Source organism: Laetiporus sulphureus (assembly GCF_001632365.1).
Source record: "Laetiporus sulphureus 93-53 unplaced genomic scaffold LAESUscaffold_5, whole genome shotgun sequence".
NCBI lineage: Eukaryota > Fungi > Basidiomycota > Agaricomycetes > Polyporales > Laetiporaceae > Laetiporus > Laetiporus sulphureus.
In genome coordinates, this window is record NW_024468514.1 from 77,193 (window position 1) to 101,093 (window position 23,901).

The 23,901-nt window shown below is 54.6% G+C and overlaps 9 protein-coding genes across 9 annotated transcripts; 6 read left to right on the forward strand and 3 right to left on the reverse strand.

Moving 5' to 3' along the window:
• Positions 1-1,790: 1,790 nt before the first annotated feature.
• On the reverse strand, positions 1,791-2,831 carry LAESUDRAFT_711481 (uncharacterized protein; the record flags this gene model as incomplete). Its single annotated transcript, XM_040906836.1, has 1 exon — positions 1,791-2,831. One exon carries the CDS (start codon positions 2,829-2,831, stop codon positions 1,791-1,793), a length of 1,041 nt encoding a protein of 346 aa, XP_040767970.1.
• A 4,764-nt stretch (positions 2,832-7,595) lies between these two features.
• LAESUDRAFT_755741 (carboxylesterase) lies at positions 7,596-9,821 on the forward strand (the record flags this gene model as incomplete). The annotated part of the gene is made up of 5 exons (XM_040912065.1): positions 7,596-7,813; positions 7,872-8,051; positions 8,102-8,203; positions 8,260-8,348; positions 8,404-9,821. 5 exons carry the CDS (start codon positions 7,596-7,598, stop codon positions 9,819-9,821), a joined length of 2,007 nt encoding a protein of 668 aa, XP_040767971.1.
• Positions 9,822-10,771: 950 nt separating this feature from the next.
• Positions 10,772-12,758, forward strand: LAESUDRAFT_644743 (glycine hydroxymethyltransferase; the record flags this gene model as incomplete). The annotated part of the gene is made up of 9 exons (XM_040903874.1): positions 10,772-10,849; positions 10,905-11,012; positions 11,067-11,267; positions 11,337-11,344; positions 11,404-11,494; positions 11,590-11,891; positions 11,942-12,071; positions 12,131-12,365; positions 12,418-12,758. The coding sequence occupies 9 exons, from the start codon at positions 10,772-10,774 to the stop codon at positions 12,756-12,758; spliced, it is 1,494 nt and encodes a 497-aa protein (XP_040767972.1).
• Positions 12,759-13,790: 1,032 nt separating this feature from the next.
• On the forward strand, positions 13,791-14,686 carry LAESUDRAFT_755743 (uncharacterized protein; the record flags this gene model as incomplete). The annotated part of the gene is made up of 2 exons (XM_040912066.1): positions 13,791-13,905; positions 13,962-14,686. The coding sequence occupies 2 exons, from the start codon at positions 13,791-13,793 to the stop codon at positions 14,684-14,686; spliced, it is 840 nt and encodes a 279-aa protein (XP_040767973.1).
• Positions 14,687-15,779: 1,093 nt separating this feature from the next.
• LAESUDRAFT_644651 (glycoside hydrolase family 18 protein) lies at positions 15,780-17,422 on the forward strand (the record flags this gene model as incomplete). The annotated part of the gene is made up of 6 exons (XM_040903869.1): positions 15,780-16,054; positions 16,113-16,197; positions 16,261-16,406; positions 16,462-17,122; positions 17,181-17,241; positions 17,301-17,422. The coding sequence occupies 6 exons, from the start codon at positions 15,780-15,782 to the stop codon at positions 17,420-17,422; spliced, it is 1,350 nt and encodes a 449-aa protein (XP_040767974.1).
• Positions 17,423-17,493: 71 nt separating this feature from the next.
• LAESUDRAFT_416755 (uncharacterized protein) lies at positions 17,494-18,527 on the reverse strand. Its single transcript, XM_040902374.1, has 3 exons — positions 18,393-18,527; positions 17,932-18,302; positions 17,494-17,867 (listed from the first exon to the last, which is right to left on the reverse strand). Exons 1-3 carry the CDS (start codon positions 18,424-18,426, stop codon positions 17,565-17,567), a joined length of 708 nt encoding a protein of 235 aa, XP_040767975.1. The 5' UTR covers positions 18,427-18,527; the 3' UTR covers positions 17,494-17,564.
• Positions 18,528-19,103: 576 nt separating this feature from the next.
• LAESUDRAFT_721574 (uncharacterized protein) lies at positions 19,104-20,156 on the forward strand. Its single transcript, XM_040908031.1, has 4 exons — positions 19,104-19,381; positions 19,433-19,645; positions 19,709-19,869; positions 19,923-20,156. The coding sequence occupies exons 1-4, from the start codon at positions 19,258-19,260 to the stop codon at positions 20,142-20,144; spliced, it is 720 nt and encodes a 239-aa protein (XP_040767976.1). The 5' UTR covers positions 19,104-19,257; the 3' UTR covers positions 20,145-20,156.
• A 337-nt stretch (positions 20,157-20,493) lies between these two features.
• Positions 20,494-21,047, reverse strand: LAESUDRAFT_645045 (uncharacterized protein; the record flags this gene model as incomplete). Its single annotated transcript, XM_040903896.1, has 2 exons — positions 20,494-20,889; positions 20,940-21,047. Coding segments are annotated over 2 exons (504 nt in total), but the record flags the coding sequence as incomplete, so codon positions are not given.
• LAESUDRAFT_416671 (signal recognition particle, SRP19 subunit) lies at positions 21,043-22,494 on the forward strand. Its single transcript, XM_040902373.1, has 4 exons — positions 21,043-21,515; positions 21,591-21,838; positions 21,903-22,382; positions 22,439-22,494. Exons 1-3 carry the CDS (start codon positions 21,265-21,267, stop codon positions 22,361-22,363), a joined length of 960 nt encoding a protein of 319 aa, XP_040767978.1. The 5' UTR covers positions 21,043-21,264; the 3' UTR covers positions 22,364-22,382; positions 22,439-22,494.
• Positions 22,495-23,901: the final 1,407 nt, after the last annotated feature.

Here is a 23,901-nt window from a genome sequence, read left to right on the forward strand (position 1 = left end):
TATGTCCACAAGACCTATGAACCATAAATAGTAAGTGCCACGTGCAACGTAAACTGTCACGTGACCATGAAGCGCTGAAACCGTAACAGTCTTCAAGATGCCCCAAATTAACTGATTGACTTCGCATGGGATTCTACATCGCGGTCACGGAATTTTGACCTTGCAGCCCGCTCGCAGATATGACGACATTGCCCTCGTACTCCATGTCAATGCTGCACATTCTGGGAAGAACTGATGTCGTCGTTGTGCAGGAACGGTCGAGGACTCTTACAGACATGTAAGCTGTTATGTATAGTGGCCTGAGGTCGAGAGAGCATGGACGGCCGGTGAAGGGGGGGGGGCTCGAAATAGTACACTAGCTCGTATGTTCTCCCTACATCAATGTATTTACAATGCGACTACAATAGTATACATGACGTCGGTGATATTGGACTGCATGCAAACTGAATGAAATATATTGCACACATTGGACGAGTATCCCCATCGTCGCCACACAACGGAGTAATATATATTACTACATTTACTTTGTGCCGCACTCTGTCGTACGCTGTCACATTCATGGAAAACGACAATGTGCTCTGTTGTACACTGTTGTACCTGCGGGAGATGACAGCATATGATATACAGGGGAAGTGGTGACACGGCTACCGATACGACATTGCCGATGTCGTACGATGTTGGTGGCAGGCATCTTCCTGATGTAGGGCCATGGGCAGCACCCTTGCCAGCCCCAGCACTGCTGAAAACTTTTTGTCCCTTCTCCCCTACACCTACCTCAGATACAAGTCTATAAATGCCAGTGATCAGGAGAAGCTGGCGTAGATGATGTTGGCTGATGCTGCTCTCATCGGGCTGCCTGGCACTGGTGTAGGATGGTCGAACTGTCAGGAGTATGCCTGGCTCTACTCCAAGATTACCGGCGGATGATGGACGGAGAAGACTGCCGTGACCGTCGGTGATTTCATGCAGTTCTTTGCTGAGGAGACGGTCACTGGCATAAAAAAGGGAGTGATTGCCTTAGCATACAGATTTGGTAACCTATTCTGATTTCTCTGTTCTGCACGACTTGCTAGGTAGGGTCAGATGCTCCATAACAGTAGCCTATTGCATCGGGTGGGGTGCACAATGCATGCAGGACATTTTCTCTCCCTAGTTCCATAGTCGAACACAATCATTATGCATGCTCGTGAATTTTTCTAAATACCGCTTTGTATGCCTCCTGCTGTTCTTATGTTGTATGTCTACACAATGCCTCTCACGTTTGAGGGTGCATAAGCGCTGCTTTAAGGTCTTAAGACATAGATATGTGGTCTTTGCATAGGCTACGTAAAGTGCGCCCATATAGAAGAAGTCTCGATGCAAGATGGTCTGATGCACGGTCGAATCGGTGATACGAACCAAATTCTGGATGAACCACAGGGCCATACAGACTTGCCGAATATGTCACAATGAACAGCGTCATCACCTGCAGATTGGTAAGTAAGTTGCATGCTTTGCCAAGTATGTGTCATCCGACGTTCAGCACCGCCTTCGAGTCCAGCAGCTGCAGGCAGGTAGACATGCTGACAACTGCCGTGCGGGGAACCAAGCACAGGGGGAACACATTGGTTTTCATAACGGGCCTATTGCCACATTTGTTCGTCATGAAGATGTAGGTGCCTGCTGGAAGCTTTTCAAACGACAGTATGAAATTAAGCATTGCCTTCAGGGCTAGTCGATAGGCACAGTGTACGACTGCGGGAACGAGATCAGAGAAACACATTGCATTAGTACCGTTCCCTCCTGAGCTATTATGAGACAGTCGCCTGCCCATTTGGGACCGCCTGTAGACTCATCTCCATGAGTCTCGTCATATTCATCTTTCCCATGATGAAGTCCTTCCAAAATTGAATAGCTGCCACAAGCTCGTTGCGCCCTTGGAGTATGGAGTCTACACCAAGCTCGCTTAGGACGTTCGCGATTTCTGGTTGGCTTGCTGCCGACCGAGCAGAAGCCATGGCGCATGTGTGGGCATCGTTCTGGCTGAGCAGCTCTGCATATAGCAATCTCATCTTCTCCAGCCTTTTGACCGCCTCCTGCACGACGTAGACATTGTCTGGGTCATCGAGAGTGAAGGATTCGGACAAAGACTCTTGGATGTGATCGTAGCCATGGGCTTGCCCCAGATTGGTGCAGTTGGAGGGCGAATGGCCCCAATGGGCCAGGGCGTGTAAGATGTCACCTACATGCGAGTGTGATTTCGACCTCGTGTGCGCCCTGTCAGAGGCCTCAGCCAGCCGCTGCTGCTGCATCCTCGCAACATGTCTGCTCATCATCACAGCCATGACCACAAAGGCCATCTGCTCACCTGCCTCCTGCACTGCCCAGTCACGTGCAAAGTGCAGCGCCTCATCGTGCATCCAGTCCTGGGGGGAAGTCCTCCGGACGAGGAGCTGGAGGTAGGTCACAACTGGGCATATACGGTCCTTGTGGAGCCAGTCCACACACTCATTGGCCAGCAGCCACTCTGGGTACTGGCAATCAAAGTCGAGATCCTCTCCTTTCAGCTGCTTGTGGAAGGCACTGGAGTTGCCCAAGAGCACGCTCGCCGACATTACAGTGGCTCTGGTCGAGGACTGCTTGAACCTGGCATCAAGCCAGCGTGCGATGCCGAAGACCTCGGCAGCAGTGACCAGAAGCTGCGGCAGCATCGGCGGGCCATCTCCTGGGCATGGGAGACAGAGGGATGGGGTGAGTTCTGGGTCTGTCCAGAGAGCTTTGACGTCGTCGAGACTGGCAATCCTTTTAGCCAGTGTTGAGAGCCTCGTATAGACTTCGTCTTCAACAGTCATTACCGATGCACTGTTCGTGTGCGTATGTGTGTGGTAGATAAAATGACGAGCGAGCGAGTTGAGCAAGATGAGCACCAAGACGCAAAAAGCATTCGATGTAGGTGGTTGGTTTGGAGAGATTCGGGACGTAAGAGATCACTGGTGTAGGGTATTTTAAAGGAGTCAAACCATTTGTCACGCTGTGCAGTCAGCTATCAGGCGATAAGGGCCACTAACTGACGTGCATCATAACTCTTAGCGCTCAGTTACGGACGACGCAGAAATGTGACTGGTGTGATGTTAGTGTGACATTGCGTGACAGATGAGTCCCCGGAACATTTGCTCTAGCTGTGCAGTAAGCGCGCGTCTGGCCTACTTCCTGCTTGGTGATGCCCCTTTAGGCGACAAACAGTACTTTCTTGACTTAATGTGTCTTGTCGTGCCGCTTAGAACAATATGAGCATACCGTGTTCATTCACCTCTGCAGAGACCCTCCATGCATCCTAATCAGTGCACTCCAAGTCGAGTACCCACTTGTCATGCTCAACATTGACGACGACAAGATCGGTCTCCTCAAGGCTTAGACCGCTAGAGAGCTCAACATCACAATCGTCACATACTCCCCTTTCGGGCACAGCTCGCTGATCGGACAATATGTCAGTTCACCTTCCGTTTCCCGCCTTCTTCTGGCCGTTTGATGCTGACTAAAGAATCAAACTGCAGAGACCTCCTGCGAGGATGATTTCAGATACACGGTGCTGCAATATGTGACTGGACTGCCAATGGCTACATGCTCAATTGGACTGAGTATACTCGTCTTGACAGATACTCGAAGGAGAACTTTCCGAAGATCTTAAAGCTCACCGATGGGCTAAAACAACCTGAAGTGCGGCGCAATACCACAGCAGGACAGGTCTCGCTCTCATGGGTTCTCGCACAAGGGCTGGACATCATACCTATTCCCATTACGACAAAGATCAAGATGTTTGCTCTCTTCGTGGGCAAACAGGAGCAAAGAAAGTTGCTGATCTTGACCCACTCGAGCATCTGAAAGAGAATTCGGCGCAGCACATATGAAGCTTATATTGGTCAAACATGCTCAGGAGTGGCATCCCAAGATGTGTCGAAGAGTTGCGCAGCGAGTAATTGCTAACCGTGAGAAAGATTGAGAGGTCTTCGTCCTCTCAAGTTCCACAAGTGTGATCACGGCACACTGATTGACCTTCCTGCTCATCGGCGATGACGTAGCATTCGCTTGCACTCACGGGATGACTTCGGTCGTGGTACACTCGCCATGCTGCTTAGTTCATGGGTTTTTATAAAATCAACAACGTCGTGATGGAAATTCTCGAGTACTAGATTGTTGGCATGCGCATTCTAGATATATGGAGCGAGTAAGTGATCCTGCCGTTGATCAACTCGCTCCCCTACCTGCTTCAATCATGCTGCCATGTCGCTTAAGTTTCTCTCCTGGTTCTTCTACGTGTTGCCGCCTTGCTCTCTTCGTTGCGTGATATGTTTGGACATTGCAGAGATCATAAACTATGACTATTCGAGTAGAATTGCATTACAATGATATTCTTGCAATCATAGGCCAGATCTCATAATCATTGTCAAAAATCATAAACTATCCTATGCACCCTGAACAGGATTATAATGCGTGATAATCGCTCGCGGCAATTCATCCGAACGGCCGACCTTACAAGCCACTATAACCTTGAGGAGGGGAGGGGGGGTCTTGTACCGATATATGTTATAGTAGTAGGCCAAAAGGGTCATGGTAAATTACCTTGCGACTGCAAGGTTTCTCCCGGGGCACAATTGTGACGCGATTTTGGCGCAGGCAAAGTTGGCCTTGTTTGTGTCCTTCCATGCCCTTCTATTCCTTACCATTTTCGTTCAGACACACTCTGCCCTGTTGCCACTGACGTCATTCGGTATATTATAATATAGCTGCACATCTTCTCCGTGCATTATATGCATTAACTGCATCTTCTAGTTATACTGATCTCTTTCGTTGTCGTTTCCTGCCCACCTGTCAATGGTCTGGAAAATCATTTCACATATTATATACTGTATGCATTCCTCTGTCACACATACTGCGTATCATTCCTGAGCATCGTCCAGCACGCTGTTGTCTCTTGAGCTTGAATGATGATCCTTCGCACTAGTCATTCATCTTCGATGGACAATTTGCTCGTTGTGAGGCTGATGGAACATTTCCTCATCGAGATCCCTCAATATCCGTATGATTATGTCCATGCCGAAGCTACGCGAAAGTGCAATGTAGAGGTTGAACAGACTACTAAGCTTTCCTGCCGAAGGCTTCGCGATATCGATGAGAACATATAAAACTGTTTGCTCTTGAGAATGGTAATCCGTCAAAGCGCGTCTCTCATGATCACTTGTTACATGCCAGTTCTTCACACATATTCTCTTAAACATACTAATCTATACTAATTCAGCCAAAAAATCCTCATCATTAGACTGTCTTCAACATTCAACACATCTCTACCACAATCATCCTTCATCCCTGTAGCTCTCACCTTCAGTCGCAAGGTCTGCTGCCGGCGACATATCTCATCGATACTATCTTGAAAGCCACACGTGCGCTCCCGCCAAGCCATAGTTACGCGTTGCCTTGCGCCGCCTCTTTCTTGCCTTCCACCACCGCCACGACCATCTCCCTCTGTGCTTCACGGTGTTCTCTACTTTGCATTTCATGTCGAGCCGTGCGCTTGCTCATCATTCGGGACGATGCCGCCGGTATCTCGCAGAGCACACCCTACTCTACTAAGACACGTTGATAGAGCGCGATAACAAACCCTTCTTCGTACGCGTCTCAGTTTGTGCTGGTCACGCTGACCCTCGATAGTACCCTCAAATTGCGCCACCGCACTTCTGGTCGGAATATCGCCGGTGCATGCCTGGGAGGGTGGAGCTAATACAGGGTATAAAACGGCCGTTAACAGGCTGGCAGACCTCTTCCCGAACGCCCTCTCGCTGTGTCTGCATAGTGCTTCCGGGCTGGGCCTTGGTGCTGTAGAACGGTTCACTCTTTGCCTCTGATCTATCGACTCTCTGTCTGGGCGTGTATATGTATGCAGCGTTGTGTAGACCTCGCTGCAGACCGGTCTGTTATCGTTGACTGGACCCATCAACATTCAATTGCTTCGCTTTCGCAAGCGATCATACGCAAGCCGTGCATGATGGGGTTCACGAGCTCTGGCGATATACGAATTCTCCCATCGGATATCTGAATGGTTCTATCTCGAACAAACTCTACGACGTGTGTGATGCGGTAGACACGAAGGGCCAAGGCGGCTGCGGGATGTCACAAAGGGTGCGTGAAGTCACATCTGATGGAGTTTTGTCCTTCTACGTGATCATCAATTTCGGTCGTCGAGTGATACTGCAGAACAAGGATTTCGTTTGGACAGGTCAGATCATGCTTTGATTACGCAATGTTGAGAAGCAGGCATTCTGATGTCCCATACCCTTTACCCATCAACTCATAGGAACAGACGCAGCTGCCGGCCTTGCAGATGCCGCGCACACATGCATCAGCATGCGATAGAAGTGTAAGCAGAAACTTTAGGGCGCTCATTACGTACTTGAGCGGCAAGTCAAGGACGTGCTACTCGGCGCCCGCGCCAAATGAAGGTGAGTATCAATACTCGTTCCCACCTTCGGACACTTCACTTAGCGCTACGCGAATTTACTAGATTTACTGGCGGGCATGCGGCATGCGCATGGTTTTGGATACTCGTCCTATGCCGTTGTACGTTCCTTGTACCGTAGCGCATACGACAATACAAGACATTGTGCTGGAACAGTGCTCTGAGATATTCGTCGGCCAGTCGCGTGAACACCAGCGTGACACCATAGAAAGGTATTTCCAAACTCTACCCCTTCTTCTTCTACGCTGAGCGTAATAGCCTCCACTTAGAAACAACCGCTGCCGAGGTCGCGTATTGAACCCGGTCATTCCCTTGCTTCGATAGTTGCCCATGATCAACCACGGAGGCCATGACCTTATCGGATAGAGTATGGATATTGACTTTGGGGTCCATCATAGACGCGTTTTTAACGCGGACTTGCGATCTGCGCTGAATCTCCCATTCGATGCCATGCTCGCTTCTCCAACTATTGCCCCGTCAAGCTGCACACTCATGCCTTCTTGTATGTGATTTGTCCACCGTCATGCGAGAGCTAACCACATATTGATGTACCATCTAGAGTGAACACCGTTCTAGCCAATCCACCGCTTCACAAATCGGTTATGCCGAAGGGTGGGCTCAGTTTAGACTTCGACTTGCGGGCGAACTCGGGGCATTTCACACGGAGCTGCTAGCCAACCATTCAGTACGGAGGTTCTTCCTCGTCATGCTGATGTCAACGATCATCTTTCGCGGTCGAGATGGGTCTCATGCCCATTCCCCGGCGGTTCCTTGGCGGTTCCAGTAGGGTTCGACGATGTGTGTAAATGTCTGTTTGGCTGCACCGGCGATTGCCGAAGTGACGCTCCTGAACCTTCCTGAACCTGGGCTGTGTTCGCCTCTGCGGGGCTTGCCTCTTCTGGCAGAACCGTCCAGTTTTCTGGTGGGCCGCATTGGGACGAGATCGATATGTGCGTGCGCAGGTCGTCAGAGGTCGTCGGGCTCCACCGTACAAATTCCAGGCTGGCCCCATGGGCCCCCGCACCACTTGCACCCGAGTCTCCCCCTCCCACGGCATCTCTGCTTTGGACCATCACTATCCACACCCGCTTATCCATCTACACAAATGCCTGCTATGATTCCAAAACTAAACCCCGTGCAAGAGCCGGTGGTCGTCCATGAAGCCCTCGATACCACGTTCACGGGCATCGTCCATCCTATATCTACCCCTGACGCTCCCGTTCACCAATTCCGCGGGATCAAATACGCTAATATTCCAGCACGCTTTCGCCAGTCGAGATTACACACTTCATATCCCGCACAGACTGACGCAACTCATTTCGGGTGAGCATACCTCCCTTCATCTTTGTTCCGGCCTGAGCGTCTAATTCATTTGTTGCAGCCCAATATGCCCTCAGCCGAGATATGATGGCTATGAAGCTGAACTCTTTGGCATCCCTGCCGACGAGCTTCCTCATCAAAACCTAAAACAAAGTGAATTTGGATGTCTCAACTTGAACATCACACGGCCTGGAGATGCAACCCCCGACTTGAACCTGCCAGTTATGGTATGGGTACATGGGTGAGCACACTGCGTACTGGAGTAAGGAGGTTCATCGACAGGAGATGTAGCGGCGGCAATCGCGGCTCCGGATCGAGCTGGGTATATGATGGAGGATCTCTCGTACAGAAAAGCATGATTGTCGGCAAGCCAGTCATCATGGTGTCCTTCATGTACGTTCTCCTTTGCATATGTCAGATGTTGCGCGCCATATTCACTCTGAACTCAGTTACCGGCTCGGCTTGCTCGGCTTCGCAGCTAGTCCCGCCTTGCGTGAGGACAACAAGGCTGCAGGAGACGAAGGAGTTGGTAATTATGGTACACCTGTTGTTTCTCTAATCCTGTCAGGCTACCGTTCTGACATTGCTCTCAGGCCTCCGTGACCAGCGGAGAGCCCTCGAGTGGGTTTATCACTTCATCCCAGAATTTGGGGGCGACCCGTCGAACATCACCTTTTTCGGGGAGTCGACGGGCGCGGCCGACATCGTCTGCCACCTCCATTCCGCCGCGAACGAAAAGCACCCGCTGTTCAAACGTGCGATTATCCAGAGCGCAATCGTGGAGTGTGAGGTCCCCACGGTGCACGCCGCTGGAGCGCAGCTGTCGAAATATATGTCTGCGCTGTGCCTTCACAGCATCGACGACCTGCGGGTAGTGGAGGTTGAGAAGCTCGTCTCCGTTGATCAGCATCTGCGAGCGACGAACGACGGGACCTTCTTCTGCAGGCACTTCACGGGCTCGTTAGTCCTCGATGAACAGCAGGAGCATCATCACCATCCATATGTACACCTCTCGTCTAACCTCCGTCATGATGATCACGCTATCGAGGACAGCCGCGGTCTACAGGTGCTAAGGCATTCCCACTGGCTGCAGAGCTCAAATCGCTTGCGTGTATCGTCTCGCTCACGGTCGCGGCCTCGGCATGCGCACATGTGTCACCAGTCCATCATGATCGGCGACTGCAGTGACGAGTCCCTGCTCTGGTCACTTACTGCATCCCTATGGTCAGCAACTGCGGTCGAACGGCGCGTCCGCGCGATCTGCCAGTCATTGAGCAAGGCCAACGTACTTCTGCGGGCGTATGACATTCACCCACATCTGCCGCCAGATGAGCTTCACGCACGAGTACTGGAGCTCATCAACGATTCGCGGTTTGCATGGCCGACGGAGTGCATCGCGGCCTGCGCAAAGCGAGAACGCGGCGGTAAGGGAGTGTGGAGATACGTGTTTGATCAGGAAGGCCCTGCCCGGGGCGTCCCGCACCATGCAGTCGACCTCATATACCTCTTTGACAATGTTCCGCAACCAAGTCCGACTCCAAAATGTTCGTCCAAGCCCACCTGCATGCCTGCGATATGCCCTGCGATATGCGACGCAGATGACGAGGACGAGGACGCAATGCGTCTTATACCCAAGCGAGTCGAGGAGCCGTCAGACTCGGACGACGCTGAGGCCAGCTCAAGCTCTGACTCGGACGTTTCCACGGATAGCGGGTACTTCGAGGACTGGGGCGTTCCCGCCGTGGATACCTACGCCTACACGCGTGTACGCGACGCGGTGCAGGAAAGATGGATCACGTTCGCGTATGGCGAGTCGCCGTGGCGTGAGGATAAGGTGTACGTCTTCGGGCCGGAGGGGGAGGTCGGCGAGCGATCGATGAGCATCTTCCAGGGTCGTCGGCGGACGCAGCTGTGGAAGGAGGCGCTCGAGCCGCTTGGGATGCCCATTGTCCAGAAGGTCGGCACGGAGCTGTGCAACGGTCCTCCTCTCCCGTCGTGTGGGAGGTTTTGAAACGGAAGATACCCTTCGACAAGTATTTCCGTGATGCATATTGTTCTGAAATGCTCTGTTATGCCTAGGTTTTCACTCCTCTATCTCGCATGTGATCCACCAGCATCTATGTTTTCGATTGCACTCCCCATCCTGATTTATTTGTATGCCATATTTTTCTTCCATCAACAACATATTTCTCTAGCGTATACGTTTTGGAATGTATCAATTAGCTCGGAAGGTTCAGAATATACAAGTAATTCTGTTTGTATGCGATCAGCCTGAGCGGCTCTGCTGCTGTGGCCGTCCCAGTTCAACGGTGCACCTACATGCTCACAGTCCACGTGCTCTGCTTCTCCTACGGCGTAAGCTGCACACAAAACGTATTCCTTATCCGCTTACCAGGACGCATTCGTCGGGCACGGAAAATGGCCTATAGTAGGACTTAACGACTTCTTGCCGTTTGCATGAGCTTTCAGAAGGAACGAGGAGGATTACATGCTCCCAGTGAGGTGTGAACTCAAGAAGCGCATACATTGTGTGGTTGATAAGGCCCACTCTAACGCGGCATGGGGCGCTCGCCGCTAAGCGCATACAGTCACCACCTCTGCCTCGGACGTTTCGCATCAAGTCCATTCTTTCCAACATACGGGCGATTGTATCATCTTGCACGAAGCCAGTCCAAGTTCTCGGATATTCAACACAACTCGGAGACTTCGTGTTACGAGATAGGGTCTTAGTGGGAGATGGTCCGCCGGACTGCTACTCTCGTGCATTACAGGTTAGTGGTATATTGAGTGTAAGTTCGAGAGCAACAATCCTCAATGGATTCATGGACGCGACGCAGCGCGACGAGGACGCGAATACACCAGATCACATGGTCGCGCTAGATCATGTGCATCTTTTTTGACAGATCGCGCAAGCGCCTCCTTTTTCTTGGGGTCATATTGGGTTACTCGGCGCAAAAAATGATGTTACGCCTCTTGACTCGTCCCATCCGCCCCTCCATCCCCTTCGCCCGCAGAATGATGGCCTCCACTCCAGATTTTGTGAGTATATTTTTTTCGACCATTTCCCAACATCCCGGACTCACCAAAGACGCAGAACAAGCCCTTGTACGTTCCTTTGGCCGAGATCGACCCTGAAGTACAGAACATCATCGACAAAGAGACATGGAGGCAATACTCTGGGCTTGAATTGATTGCCTCTGAGGTCTGCATTCTCATTTGCGTGCGCTGGTCTGCTCTAGTGACGCGGCACGAGCAGAACTTGACAAGCCGCGCTGCGATGGAAGCTAACGGCTCGATCCTCACCAACAAGTATTCCGAGGGTCTTCCAGCCGCGCGTTACTACGGCGGTAACGAGTGGATCGATGAGCTTGAGGTCCTCTGCCAAAAGCGCGCACTTCAGGCGTTCCATCTTGATCCCGCGAAGTGGGGTGTCAACGTCCAACCTTACTCTGGCAGCGTGCGTCTATCCCGAACTAACCCCTATAGTAGCCCTCTAATGACCCTGCGTATGGACTCGCGCCATTAGACTGCAAAGTATGCCCTCGTACAACTTTGCTCCCCCCCAGCATTCAGTGTTGACGTGCGATCTGCAGCTTTGCCGCTCTAACGGCGCTCCTCCAGCCTCAAGATCGCCTCATGGGGCTCGGATTGCCTGATGGTGGTCACCTGACCCATGGTTATTATGTGCGTTCAACGTTTGCTTCTATGCCCGGGTGGCGTCATGTCATTGCGATGCGGCCATTCACGTACACGCTCGGAGCTGACGTGATATTCTCCAGACCGCAAAGAAGAAGATGACCGCGTCTTCGATCTACTTCCAGTCGCTCCCGTACGGGTTGGATCCCGAGACACAGCTGATCGACTACAAGAAGCTCGCAGCGCAGGCCAAGCTGTACAAGCCCCAGCTCCTGATCTGCGGTGCATCGGCATATCCCCGTGATTGGGAGTACGACAAGCTGCGCTCAATTGCGAACGAGCATGGCGCATTCTTGATGGCGGACATTGCACACACGAGCGGTCTTGTTGCCGCGGGTGAGCTCGCGGATCCGTTCCAGTACTGTGATGTTGTCACCACGACGACGTGAGTGGCACGCGTTGTGGGAAAACAATGACACTCACCGCGCCCCACAGACACAAGACACTTCGTGGGCCTCGTGCCGGCCTGATCTTCTACAAGAAGGATAGCGACAAAACCAAAGACCTCGAGAAACGTGTCAACGACGCTGTGTTTCCCGCGTGCCAGGGTGGTCCCCACAACCACGTTCGTCTATTTCATCTCCGGATGATTCCATTCATATCTGAACACCGCTTGTCCTGCAGACAATCGCTGCGATCGCGACAACGCTTCTGCAGGCATGCCAGCCCACGTGGAAAGCATACGCGAAGCAGGTCATCGCCAACGCCAAGACGCTCGGTGAGGTGCTCGTCTCCAAAGGGTACAAGCTGCAGACACAGGGCACGGACAACCATCTTGTCCTCTGGGACCTCCGTCCGCTTGGCCTCACGGGCAGCAAGCTCGAGAAGCTCTGTGATCTCGTTGGCATCACCATTAACAGTATGTACAAATCACATGCTTGTAGGCCGATCAATTCTTTATTGCCTTGCAGAAAACGCCGTTTCCGGCGATGCTTCCGCGCAGGTTCCCGGCGGTATCCGTCTTGGAACGTCTGCAGTGACATCGCGCAATATGCTCGAACCTGATATCAAGATCGTCGCCGAGTTCCTGCATCGCGCCGTGCAACTCGCTCTCCTGCTCCAGAAGGAGGCGGGCAGCAAGCTGCTGAAGGACTTCGTGCGTGTCGCGAGCACTGAGGAGGAGGGCAAGGAGGGCGCACGCATAGTGCGCGAGCTGCGTAGGGAAGTTCGGGCGTTCGCGCGTAAGTGGCCGGTCCCTGGCGTGGACGTCTCAAAACTCGTGCGCCCTGCTGGCATCGAGGAGGATGATTGAGTGGTTTGCTCCGGACGTGACTTAGGGCGTGCGTTCGTAGTTTGTTTGACGGTGGGATCTCAGCGCTGTATCTTAGAGGTAAAATAGGCGGGCGTTCAACATTGCCCGGCCGCCCAGGCGTCTCAACATTGCCTAGGTGTAGTTGTATACTAATGAAGAAGCCTTCCACAGGTGTATTAGCATGAATAGATACCTCTTTATGAACCAGGGACGATATGGAGTGTTTAGGACCGTAGCTGCGGTGAGTCCAGAACTTCACATGGCGCAGTACTGGGGGCGCAAGTTTTCGAGGTTGTTGAAATTGGGCGCGCAATCGCAAGTCCCTCCGAGTGCAGCTGGTCTCGGCCGAGATTCAAAGCTGAAGTTCAGCCAGTGTGGTTTTCTTTCGTGACGTTGCTGATTGGTTCTTGAGCGCTCCTACGAATTTATCTATCTACCGGCCAACGCTGGGCCTAGCAGCCACTGCGGATGGCAGATACGATGGATTAACAGGGTTTGCCGACACACACAGAAACGAAGAGCGAGCTCGACATTTTGTCGGAAAATGGCTTCATTCGTCAAAGCGATGGCGCTTGCGCTTCGTCTCGCAGGGCGGGAGTATGGTCGTTAAACTAATTGACCTTCTCTGCTAGAAGCGCTGATGCCAAATGGCGAGCCGAAGGATTCCCGCAGCCGGCTAACTTTTGGGGACAATGGTCGAAGTGTTCTTTCGACTAGCCTGCTCCAATGCTCCACTTCATCACTGCTGCGCAGCAAAATGGAGGGCGCTGCGCTTCCCTGGCGACGAGGTATTGTTTCAGCCTCGGGCAGCTCTTAAAGTCGGTACGGTTTGCTCGGTGTCCGCACTCCCTCTTGCACAGAACAGCTTTGGAGCCAGGCGCTCTTGTTCTCTTCTTCACCAACCAGGATAGCAACTTGTCTGTATAGACGTCCTCCTGTCCCTACGCTCTATATCGACATCACTCATCCTCGCATTCGCATTCGCATCCCCTCCCTTGCATTTGTATCACGATATAGCACATCTCATCCAACATGACTCGCTTTGCATCTGCATTTGCTCTTCTCACTCTTGCGGCCGCCCTCCTCTCCCCGGCGAGCGGCGCGCCTTTCGCGCTCAACGTACGCGCAGACTCCAGTAACTGTACAGGTTGGCATTGCGTTATTGTTGCGCATGCAGTGCTGAGCTCACATACGACCGATTAGCTTCCGCGATCGCTAAGCGCCAGATCGAGAACGAGGCATGGTCCTCTGTCGCCTCTTCGCTCGCCTTTGCGACTTCCACCGCGAGTGCCGCCGGTAGCACCGCTACAGGCTTCAACACGACCGGTACTGGCTCGGATGGCAACTGCACTGGCTCAGCTGGCGGCACGAACAGCACCACCGGCTCGGATGGCGGTACGGCAAACGGGACCCTCCCGGGATCGGATGGCGGTATGGCGAACAGCACCAGCAGCTTCTCTCCAGCCGCCACCGGTAACTCGACGACGGGTACGGGCAGCTCGAACAGCAGCGTCGCGACGGTCACCGTCACCGTCACTGCCTCAGGCGCGTGTGGCACCGGCGACTCGTCCGGGAGCTCTACCGCGTCGGGTTTGGTGAGCGGCGTGTCGTCCGCTGCCGCTACTGCCACCGCGACCGACGCAACTGGAGATACTTCTGCCACTGCTACTGCGACCGACGCCGGTGATACCTCTGCTACGGCCACCGCGACCGATGCAGCTGGAGATACCTCTGCCACTGCAACCGCGACCGATGCAGCTGGGGATCCTTCCGCCACTGCCACTGCGACCGATGCCGCTGGCGACTCGTCCGCTACCGGTACCGCCGACTCTTCCGCGACTGCGACAGGCTCCATTGCTGCCGCAACCTCCGATGCAGCGGCAACTGCGATCAGTTCCGCCGACGGTTCTGCATCCACAGCCGTCTAAGCTGTGACTACGTGCGATAGAATCCATGATGAGCGTTGGTCCTTTGGCCCTTCCGTCGCGGCAGAGGTTGCCAGCGCGTCGCGCTCGCCGCGACGATCTGGTGATGTGCGTACGCGTCTTTGGTCGTTTGCTTAAGCGATACCGACGTGTTATGCTTATAGCTGTAGACATCGCAAGGAAGATAGTATTGCAGCAGGGACTGCTTCAAGTGACGTTGTGTAGTGCAGTGCATGTATATACAACACGCGTACGAATAATTTAGATTGGGCGAAGTTGCTCACGGTATTCTCGGTTGCGCACGTCCCCCGCGATTTAATTCTTGAAGTCCGTTCAGCTATACACTAAGCTGATCATTACATATGATGAACGTCTCCTACTGGAAACGATGGTAACGTGTCACATCGCGGCCGCCACGGTGAGTCGCGGTTGTGACAATACGTGCTGACTTGAGCGCCTCTTCAATCATAGTGCGCTTCCTGCTCGACGAAATTGAAAGGTACTCGACCGGCACCTTGCGGCGTATGCAGCGACGATACAGGCTTGTTTTTGAGTATTCTTGGCTCTGTCCAGCGTTGTCGTTGTTGAACACACGCGAAGTCAACAGCAGAACTTTGCATCCGGCGCGCTTGTGTTGAGCAAAGTCTTAAAGCTTGAAGGCTTCACTCGGATAATACTCACCGCGGCCCCCGAACTTAGGAGTGCAAGTCGATGTGAGACTGGTGCTTAGTATGCTACGAGGGCAACTGCTCGCTGTCGCCACATCGCTCGCCACGTTGATACATGAGGTGAGTATTCAGCTTCCCATCACTGTCTGGGAACTTGTAGCTAAGCTTGAAAGACACAGGCTTCAAAGGACGAGAGGGATAACCACCTCCATTCCGCTACATATATGCACAGCAAACCGGGCTTAATCGCTCAAGTGACTGCTGCTTTCGAATAAACAAGGAGCACCTGCTGAACAACTCCATACGCCGTCGCGATGACCGCGCATGATCGTCCAAGTAGCAGCATATAAGTCTTTCTCGATATCCTTGACACCTTCACTTCTCGAATTCTCTCCATATCTCTGAAATCAACGCCACTCCATCCCACCATGCCATGCTCATTATCTTTCTCGTTCCTTACCCTTCTCCCTCTGGCTTTTGCATGGGCTGTGCCCTTCTCTTCTCTGCTCGATACTGGCACGCAATCGATCTTGGCCGCAAGGTCGAGCGGTAATGCCACAGTCAGCTATTCTGACATCCCGAGCGGCCAGGACTACGTTGCGATGAGCTGGTTCGCCGGGTGGGACGCGGACGGCAACGATCCCCATTTCTCGGTGACGAACATTAGCTGGGAAAAATATAACGTGGTGTCGTACGCCATGGCGTGAGTAGCCTGTCCATGCGTTTTAAACGCCCCGCTCACTGGTTCTCGCGTTTTGTAGTGCCACAACGGCGAACGGGACGTTCGAGCTCGACGAAAGCGACCAGGCGCTTCTGCACCAGTTTGTCGAGGAGGCGCACAAAAATGTGAGCCATATTGTCCCTGCTTGAGACGGGGCGCCACTGCTGATCACGTATAATATATTGCAGAACGTCATGGCCCTGCTCGCGCTCGGTGGCTGGGACGGATCGAGATACTTCTCTTCCTCCGTCGCTACACCCGAGGCTCGCAGCACGTTCGCACAGGCGATCTACGACACTGTAAAGGCGTACGATCTCGACGGCATCGACTTCGAGTACGTCACCCATATTTTGCTACTCGCCGTGGTATTGAGTGCTCATCTTGCGCAGCTGGGAGTACCCGAACAACAACGTCACCTCAGTGGGGTGCAACGTCGTCTCCCCATCCGACACCGCCAACTTCCTCTCCCTCCTCCAATACCTCAGCGCCAACGCCTCCTCGCACGGCGTCCCGGACCTCATCCTGACCGCCGCGGTCGGGCTGCAGCCATGGCTCGGCGCGGACGGCACGCCGCTCACGGATGTCTCGGCGTTCGCGGAGGTGCTGAGCTTCGTTGAGATGATGGCGTACGACGTGTGGGGCAGCTGGTCGGCGCACGTGGGCCCGAACAGCCCGCTGTACGACGCGTGCGCGGAGGCGGCGTACCAGAAGGGCTCGGCGCAGGGCGCCGTGGATGCGTGGACGCAGGCGGGGTTCCCTGTGGGCCATATCGTGCTGGGCGTCCCTGGGTATGGGCGCAGCTTCGTCGTCGACAGATCGGAGGCGCTCGAGGCCGAGGGATTCGCGCTTGAGCTGAGGGCATACCCGACGTTCAGCGGCGTGCCTAGTGGCGATAGCTGGGACTCGGACGACAGTCCGGATGCGTGTGGGGTGGTGAGCGGGTATAGTGGGGTGTATGATTTCTGGGGGTTGGTGGAGGCTGGGTTCCTTGATGAGGACGGGTCTGTTGCGGGGGGTATTTGGTATCGGTATGATAATTGCAGTCAGACGGTGAGTGTTGGTTTGTGTGTGGCGTCTGGATGAGGGAGCTGAGGAGTGTTGGACGTAGCCTTATGTGTGGTATAACGGCACGCAGGTCATGGTGTCATATGACAACGCGGAATCGTTCAGTACGTGTCTCTATCGTTGTTGCTGGCCTGCGTTGTGGTTTGCTGATAATTGCGTGCAGGGGCGAAGGGTAACTTTATCAAGGATAAAGGCTTGCTGGGTTTCGCGATATGGCAGGCGGGTAGCGACTATAACAATATCCTGGTCGACTCCATTCTGGAAACTGCGATAAGCAGCTCTTGATACCCGGGAAGCTTTTCCACTTCACTTGTAGCACAGAAAGAAATATCCTCCTCTCGCTCTATGCATAGTCATTATGGTGAATGCAGTCTGTACGTACTATGGCGGGTAACTTGTCACATGGGTATCTAGTACGCTATAGCCTCTACAGCTCCTTCATCAGCCTGATCATGTCCTTGTTCCTGAAGAGCTCCCCGTCCGGCCAGCGGCCCTTGGCGAGCTCGACGGAGAAGCGGCCGAGGTCCTCGATGGGAGAATATGCCGAAGGCGCCAGAAGATCATATATCGGCGTCACCGTGCAGTCCACGACGTTAGCGGTGGCGCTACGCTGGTTCTTGCGGTCTTCCGGGTACTTTGCCGAGGGGAAGAAGTACCCGGGGCGGTAGACGTACGCCTTCATGTTTGGAGAGGCTTTGCAGAACTCGACGAGGTCCTTTTCCGTTCGGCCCTGCGATGCGTCGCAATGGTGAGTCTTGCTAAGAAATGTGAGCTGACGTGTGGGCGGTGCGCACCTTGACCCGCGCCCACATCATCCACGACTTTTCCGTCTGGTCAGCCAGCCCCCCGCTGATGAACACGAACCTAAACGGCTTGCCCTCCTCCCTCCCCTCGCCCACACCCGCCTCCTTAAGCGCGCGCACGGCGCTCATCGTAAACGTATGCGTCATCCGCGTGTAATCCTCTTCATTCATGCCTATCGCGCTCCTGCCAAGCGCCCAGATGCACGCATCATTCTCTGCGAGCTGGCGCGCGACCTCGGGCGGGTACTTGGTGAAGTCGTCGTGCTGGATCAGGGTCGTCTTGGAGGAGGCGTCGGAGGGGAGGACGGCCCATGGAGGGATGGGCCTCCGGGACAAGAGGGTGATGCGCGTGATGGATGGGTCTGCTAGCGCAGCGCGATATATGGCGAGACCCGCTGCAGGTGGGATTGATCAGAATGCGATGCTGCTATTCGGATATGCAGGATGCCCACCGACGCCTGTAACTCCGGTCAGAAGCAACCGCATTGTCCTAATAGTGAATTATTGTGAAAGTTGGATAAGGAGCCTCTTTATTGCTGTCAGAGGACACAATGGATAGGCACGAAGCTTCACGATGGTGTTTTATATGCTGCTTATTGAATTGCACGCATGTTCGGCATCAGGATAGGACATACGGGAGACATACGCGTCTCTCTGGCACGCGCGGCGTAAGGCCGACCGATCTCCATTCAAACACCCGCCATGTCGCCCAGGGATGGCGGGAGGACGCGTCGCGTCGCGGCACGGTCACGTGCGTCTGGGAAGCGTGTCCGTCTCAAGCGCCCACTGCCGAGGGTGTGCGCCTCGACCGCATCTTCAACCGCGCTGGCGAGATAATGCGTTGCAGACAAACACAATTGCCACTGCATGCAACTGAAGCGTTTCAGGCGCAATGGAGCCAACACACAAGCTAGCGAAGAATTGTCCGTGATCCTTTCGGGCAGGCGCCGGCGAGGCAAACAATTGGCGCAAACAAAAGGCCTAACAATTGTGCTAACACGAAGTGGGAAGACACCGAAGGCTGGACAATTAACCCTGCCATGCTCTCCCCGTCATTCCGCAACATTGTCTCCCGAGTACCTAACGTGGAGGCATCGCGCGATGCATCTCAGATATCCCAACAATGAGCGGCGGGGACGCTAACAAAAGATTCGTTTCCGGCTAGGCAACCAGAAGCAAGGCGCGATGCGCAGACCTGCGGTATGTGTGGTGCGACCAGCGTATAAATGGTGGGTTGTTAGGAGCTGTGCCGCACATCAACTGCTCCCCTGACCATCCTTCCTCGGCATCCCAACTTCCGATCAACGATCGTTCATGATGCAGTCCATGCTCTCTCCTCTCTCACAGCCCACCCTGAGCGCCCGCGCTGCTGAGAAAGCCCGCGCCGCAGACGTCGGAATCCGAACTCGAATAGTGCACGACGCCCCGGAATACACTCGAGGTGCGTTTCATCGTGACCGTTAAGGCCGTGCGGGGCTGATTCGCCTGACAGAACCAGCTGCGTTCCAGCCAACGAGCAGCCACCGTCTGTCGCTTCCGCAGCTCGATCTGCGTCCAAATGAGATCCGTGAGGCATGGAACGCCCAGCAGATGGCGAGCATGACACAGCCTGTCAGCAAGCCGCAGGTCCGCGGCCGCCCTTCTCCCGCGGATCTGCAGCACGGGAACATGTATGTGAACTGGGTTCGGAAGGGCATCATTGCGCGTACGTCACCGTCCTCTGAGCTTCGTCGGCAGTGGGAAGCTGAGAAGACGATCTTCGATGCAGGCATCCCGCATATGCAGGAGAAGGAAGTGCCGTCAGAGCAAGAGGAGGAGTATCGGCAGACATTTGACGTGCTCTGGGGTTATGTGTTCGAGATGGACCCTCTTCTGCAGGTCTACGCGTGCTGGATGGCCGAGGAGACTATCCGCCAGCTGATCACCATCGTCAGTCCGTTTCATTTGCACGCTGAAGGCATTAGTTGACCCCGCACTTTCAGACCACGGTGGTGAAGCAGCAGAAAGCATACTTCTCGTCGCACAGCCCGCGCCGTATAATGGACCTGCCGAGCGTGGGCATGTTCCTTCATGTGGTGCAAAAGATACGCGAGGCCATCGCCGAGAAGCAAAAGGCCCTCGTGCGCCAGCTCGACCCAGCGGCGCTGAAGAGCGGGCACGTCCTCCACCTGCGCAGCCCGAGCGCGGGAACGACCGTCAACTAGACTCTTCTTCGCTCGTCTTCATCGGCTGCTGGACAGGCCGGTGTCTGGTGACGACCGGCAGCACACGTATCTGGAGGCCATGCTGCGGAGGGTCCGCCAAAAATATAACTTATGCAAGCGTCGCATGTATTCATTCTGTACGTGGGATAGGATTAGGATGTAACTTCCTGTTGGGCAACTTTGTATCACGCGGATTCACGAATACACGCCATTGTATGACCACTCACCCTCGCTGATGCATCAAAACAGCGCATGGATTGGCATTATGACAGTACAATAAGCTTACGATCAGCCTAAGATGATTACAACTACGGGGCGATCCAGACGGGAACGCTTCCGTCTTCGCGGATCACCCGTTCGCCCATCCGCCAGGGATCCCCCGGACCAGCCCAATCCGCGCCGCAAGCTGCCGTGCGTGCATCGCCTGCAGCCGCTTCGACCGCGCGAACAGCACGACGAGCGCCACGAGGGCGATGGCAAAGTTGCACGCGAAGAACTCGTAAAAGTCCGCGCGCTCCTTCTGGACGATGCGCCCGCAGGACTCCCAGGCGGGGATCTCGCCTGGGCGGGCCTCGCTGTCTGGTGCGGGGCGGTGGGCGGTGCCTGGCTCGTGGGGTGGGGGAGGGGGAGTGTCGGGGTCGGGGTTGGGGGCGTCGGGGGTTGGCGGGGAAGGTGAGGGCGCGGACGCGGGGGCGCAGTGCATGAGGCGGCGGTTGCCAAAGGGCTGGCAGAAGGGCTCGTTCAGCTGCGCAACGGTGTCAAGCACGGTCAGAGCGAGTAATTGAATGAGCTCACGGCATCAGCGGGGCACGGCTCGCACGTCCCGAATGGCCTGCACACGAGATCCGTGTCGTTGCCCGCTGCGCGCCCCAGCGTCGCGTACAATAGCGAGCACACTAGAAGCCTGCGTTCCGTTCAGCAGCTTCTCGTCGCCCACCGCGAGCGCACGCACCATGTTCTCCCGGATAGCTTCATGCTACATGCAGGACTCGAGTCGGTGCGGGCCACCGCCGAATGATCGTGGGCAAGAACAAGCAGCTAGCGTCTACGGCTCGCTGCATACAGGCGCTGGTGCACACTCGACATCCCAGTCAGGATAAAATCTGCTTGTTTAGAAAGGATGTCTCGCAGAGCAGCAGTAATCGAGGAGTTCGACGACGACACCGAGCTCCCCCTCGCAAGCCGCCCGTTGTCAAACACTGGTGCAAAGGGTGCGATCCTCGAAGAGATCTCGGACGACGAGGACGACATTCCTATTCTTGCGGAGCCGACAGCGGGCCCTGCGTCTCCGTCACAAACACAGTTCAAGTCGGCCACTCCTGTGCCTCCGAGGGACGAGCGGACGGTGACGGACATCACACCGTACAAGAAGTGCGTGGACATCGTCTCGATACCGTCCAGATTTTTTTTTAATTTAAACCGAACTCGAATCCTGATATGTTCCAGATGGACGTGCATCTACCCTATCTACATCGACGCAAAGCGGCCATGCGGGCGAGGCGAGCGGCGCATCGCACGCTCAAAGAGCATCTGGTGGCCGCTCAGCAAAGACATCGTCGACGCAAGCAACCGCCTCGGCCTCGGCACGCTCCACGAGATCCACAAGGCGCACCCGCGCGACTGGGAGAACCCCGGCCGCGTGCGCGTGCAGTGGAAGAAGGACGGACGGCTCATGAACCCTGCCATCCGGACCAGTGCGTGGCCCCCTATCTCGCGCTGCTGCATGCGCGCACCGGTACCGATGCCCTTTCTTACCAGAGAAGCAGCTGCTCGAACGCATAGCCGCGCAGATCCAGGTGCTCAAGCCCGATAACGTCCCGCGCCCGCCGTACGACGCGACGACGGCGTCGGCGCCGGCACCGGTCTCGGCGCGCGTGGAGGCGGGCGACGCTGCGGGTCCGAAGCCGGCGGCGGCGACGGCGGTGACGAAGGGTAAGCAGCCCGCCGGGGCGAAGGGCACGAAGAGCGTGGCGGCGTCGGCGGCCGTGTCGATCTCGACGGCGAGTCCGTCGCAGTCGAAGAGCCATAGACCGAAGCCGCCCAGCCCGCCCGCGCCGTACCCGCCACTGACGAGCAGGGTCTCGCCGTACTCACCCTCGCTGCCGTCGGGCGTGCTGATCGAGGCGGTGAAGGCGGGGATGAGCGCGCAGGAGGCGGCGCCGGGGGTCGGAGGGCTTGGTGGGAAGGGGAAGAGGAAGGTCGTGAGGGTGAGGGGATGAGCTCGTTGTTGTACCTTAGGTGAGGATCTGGAATCCGTATACCAACTTGTGTTGACGAGTTGCTGCAAATTGAAGTGTTCCCTTCCCCTGTTGCATGTGCCTACGAATTGATATCTGTATCTCGGATTTTTGGCGACGTTTTCTGTCTTTGGATATGAGACGATTGTACTCACATTGCTTGAGGCCTTTGTGCTGAGTGCAAGGGGCTATTCGAAGATGACACGGAGCTTGCAGTGCGAGTTGATGTCGTTGATCGCGCTCCCGCGTAGGTTGCTCCATGAACGTATACAGAATGTCATGCTGTACGCCAGCTGTTCAATTGTAAACATGATCGTCTAGGAATTGGTACGTGAATCGTAGTTTTCACGCGCTTTAACCTCATATATGCGTTGTCGAGCTTACGCGTTGGTCGCTCCATGAGCGTATCGAGAACGCTCAAGCCGTGCGCGCAGCTGAGATTCATTGATTCTTAAGGTGAGTTTTTAGAGATTGGTATGTGAATCGTCGTTCTCAAACCCTCATATATGCGTTGTAATGGTCAGGCTGGTTCTTTCGAAGGCTCACCAGAGGCAAGGCTAAGACTAAAGACACGCACCGCTTTTAGGCCTCTCGCAGCTCGCACACAGAGGAGATGACTGACACTGTCAGAGGCGGTTTACGCGTCCTCTCCGCTCTCCCGTTGCCAATAGGGCGAGGAACGCTGCCTGGTTCTGTGTTCAATTTTCCCGCGCCGTTCGCCTCTTCCTCGTCTGCGTGCCCTCGCGCGTCCTGGCCCACCGTTATGACGATCAGGCTCCAACCCATTTACTGATTTGCGTGCACGTCTCTGTGCTTGTCTTGACTATTGCCTATCTCATCCTAGACATGGGCCCATTTTGACCATGTAATATGCCGTCAAAATAATCAAACCGGATCTACCTCAAAAAGTCAGGGTCACAAATGGGTCCGTATCTGAGGTGTCTGCATGCACCATAATGGAAATATCAGGATCCACCAAAAGCGCCTTTTGCAAGAACGTGTTCGGAGCCGAATATATTTCGGAGTCAACCGAGATATAAAGCCCCCGTGCATAAGACGAGTTATCGCCCGCCATCGACCCTCTCTCGCATGCCAACATGAGTACTTTCATCCAAACGCCCGTTATCGGTAGTTGCGACGGGACATACTTCAATGATCTGCAGCAACTCACCGATAAAGATGGTGGGTGCTACATTTCCGCTTGTGAGAACTGCATATGTTCACGATTCCGCAGGGCAGCTAATGCTGGACATCACTCATCCGATCACTCGAATTGAGATCAGTTCTGGATGGCTCGTAATTCTCTTTTCTCTTTCACCCGGATTCGGCTCACGCGCTCCCGTTCTCAGGTTGACGGCCTGAAAGTCTCCTACAAGCTCAGACACTCAGGCCTCCAGGACGTCACATTGACGCATGGCTGTTTCTACAGCCTCAGTAACAACACTGGCATTGAGCTGAAGGGTGCGCTAGAGATGACATTGTCATCCAATACCTTTGAGCCCAACTCTTTTCAGACTCGG

Coding starts and splice junctions, on each gene's coding strand:
- LAESUDRAFT_416755 (XM_040902374.1), bottom strand. CDS start 18,426: ATGCGGTTGCTTCTGACCGGAGTTACAGGCGTCG. Junction 18,303..18,392: donor GACCGGAGTTACAGGCGTCG/GTGGGCATCCTG, acceptor CTGCGCTAGCAG/ACCCATCCATCACGCGCATC. Junction 17,868..17,931: donor TGATGTGGGCGCGGGTCAAG/GTGCGCACCGCC, acceptor GACGCATCGCAG/GGCCGAACGGAAAAGGACCT.
- LAESUDRAFT_721574 (XM_040908031.1), top strand. CDS start 19,258: ATGCAGTCCATGCTCTCTCCTCTCTCACAGCCCACCCTGAGCGCCCGC. Junction 19,646..19,708: donor TCGGAAGGGCATCATTGCGC/GTACGTCACCGT, acceptor TCTTCGATGCAG/GCATCCCGCATATGCAGGAG. Junction 19,870..19,922: donor TCCGCCAGCTGATCACCATC/GTCAGTCCGTTT, acceptor CCGCACTTTCAG/ACCACGGTGGTGAAGCAGCA.
- LAESUDRAFT_416671 (XM_040902373.1), top strand. CDS start 21,265: ATGTCTCGCAGAGCAGCAGTAATCGAGGAGTTCGACGACGACACCGAG. Junction 21,516..21,590: donor GACATCACACCGTACAAGAA/GTGCGTGGACAT, acceptor GATATGTTCCAG/ATGGACGTGCATCTACCCTA. Junction 21,839..21,902: donor GAACCCTGCCATCCGGACCA/GTGCGTGGCCCC, acceptor CTTTCTTACCAG/AGAAGCAGCTGCTCGAACGC.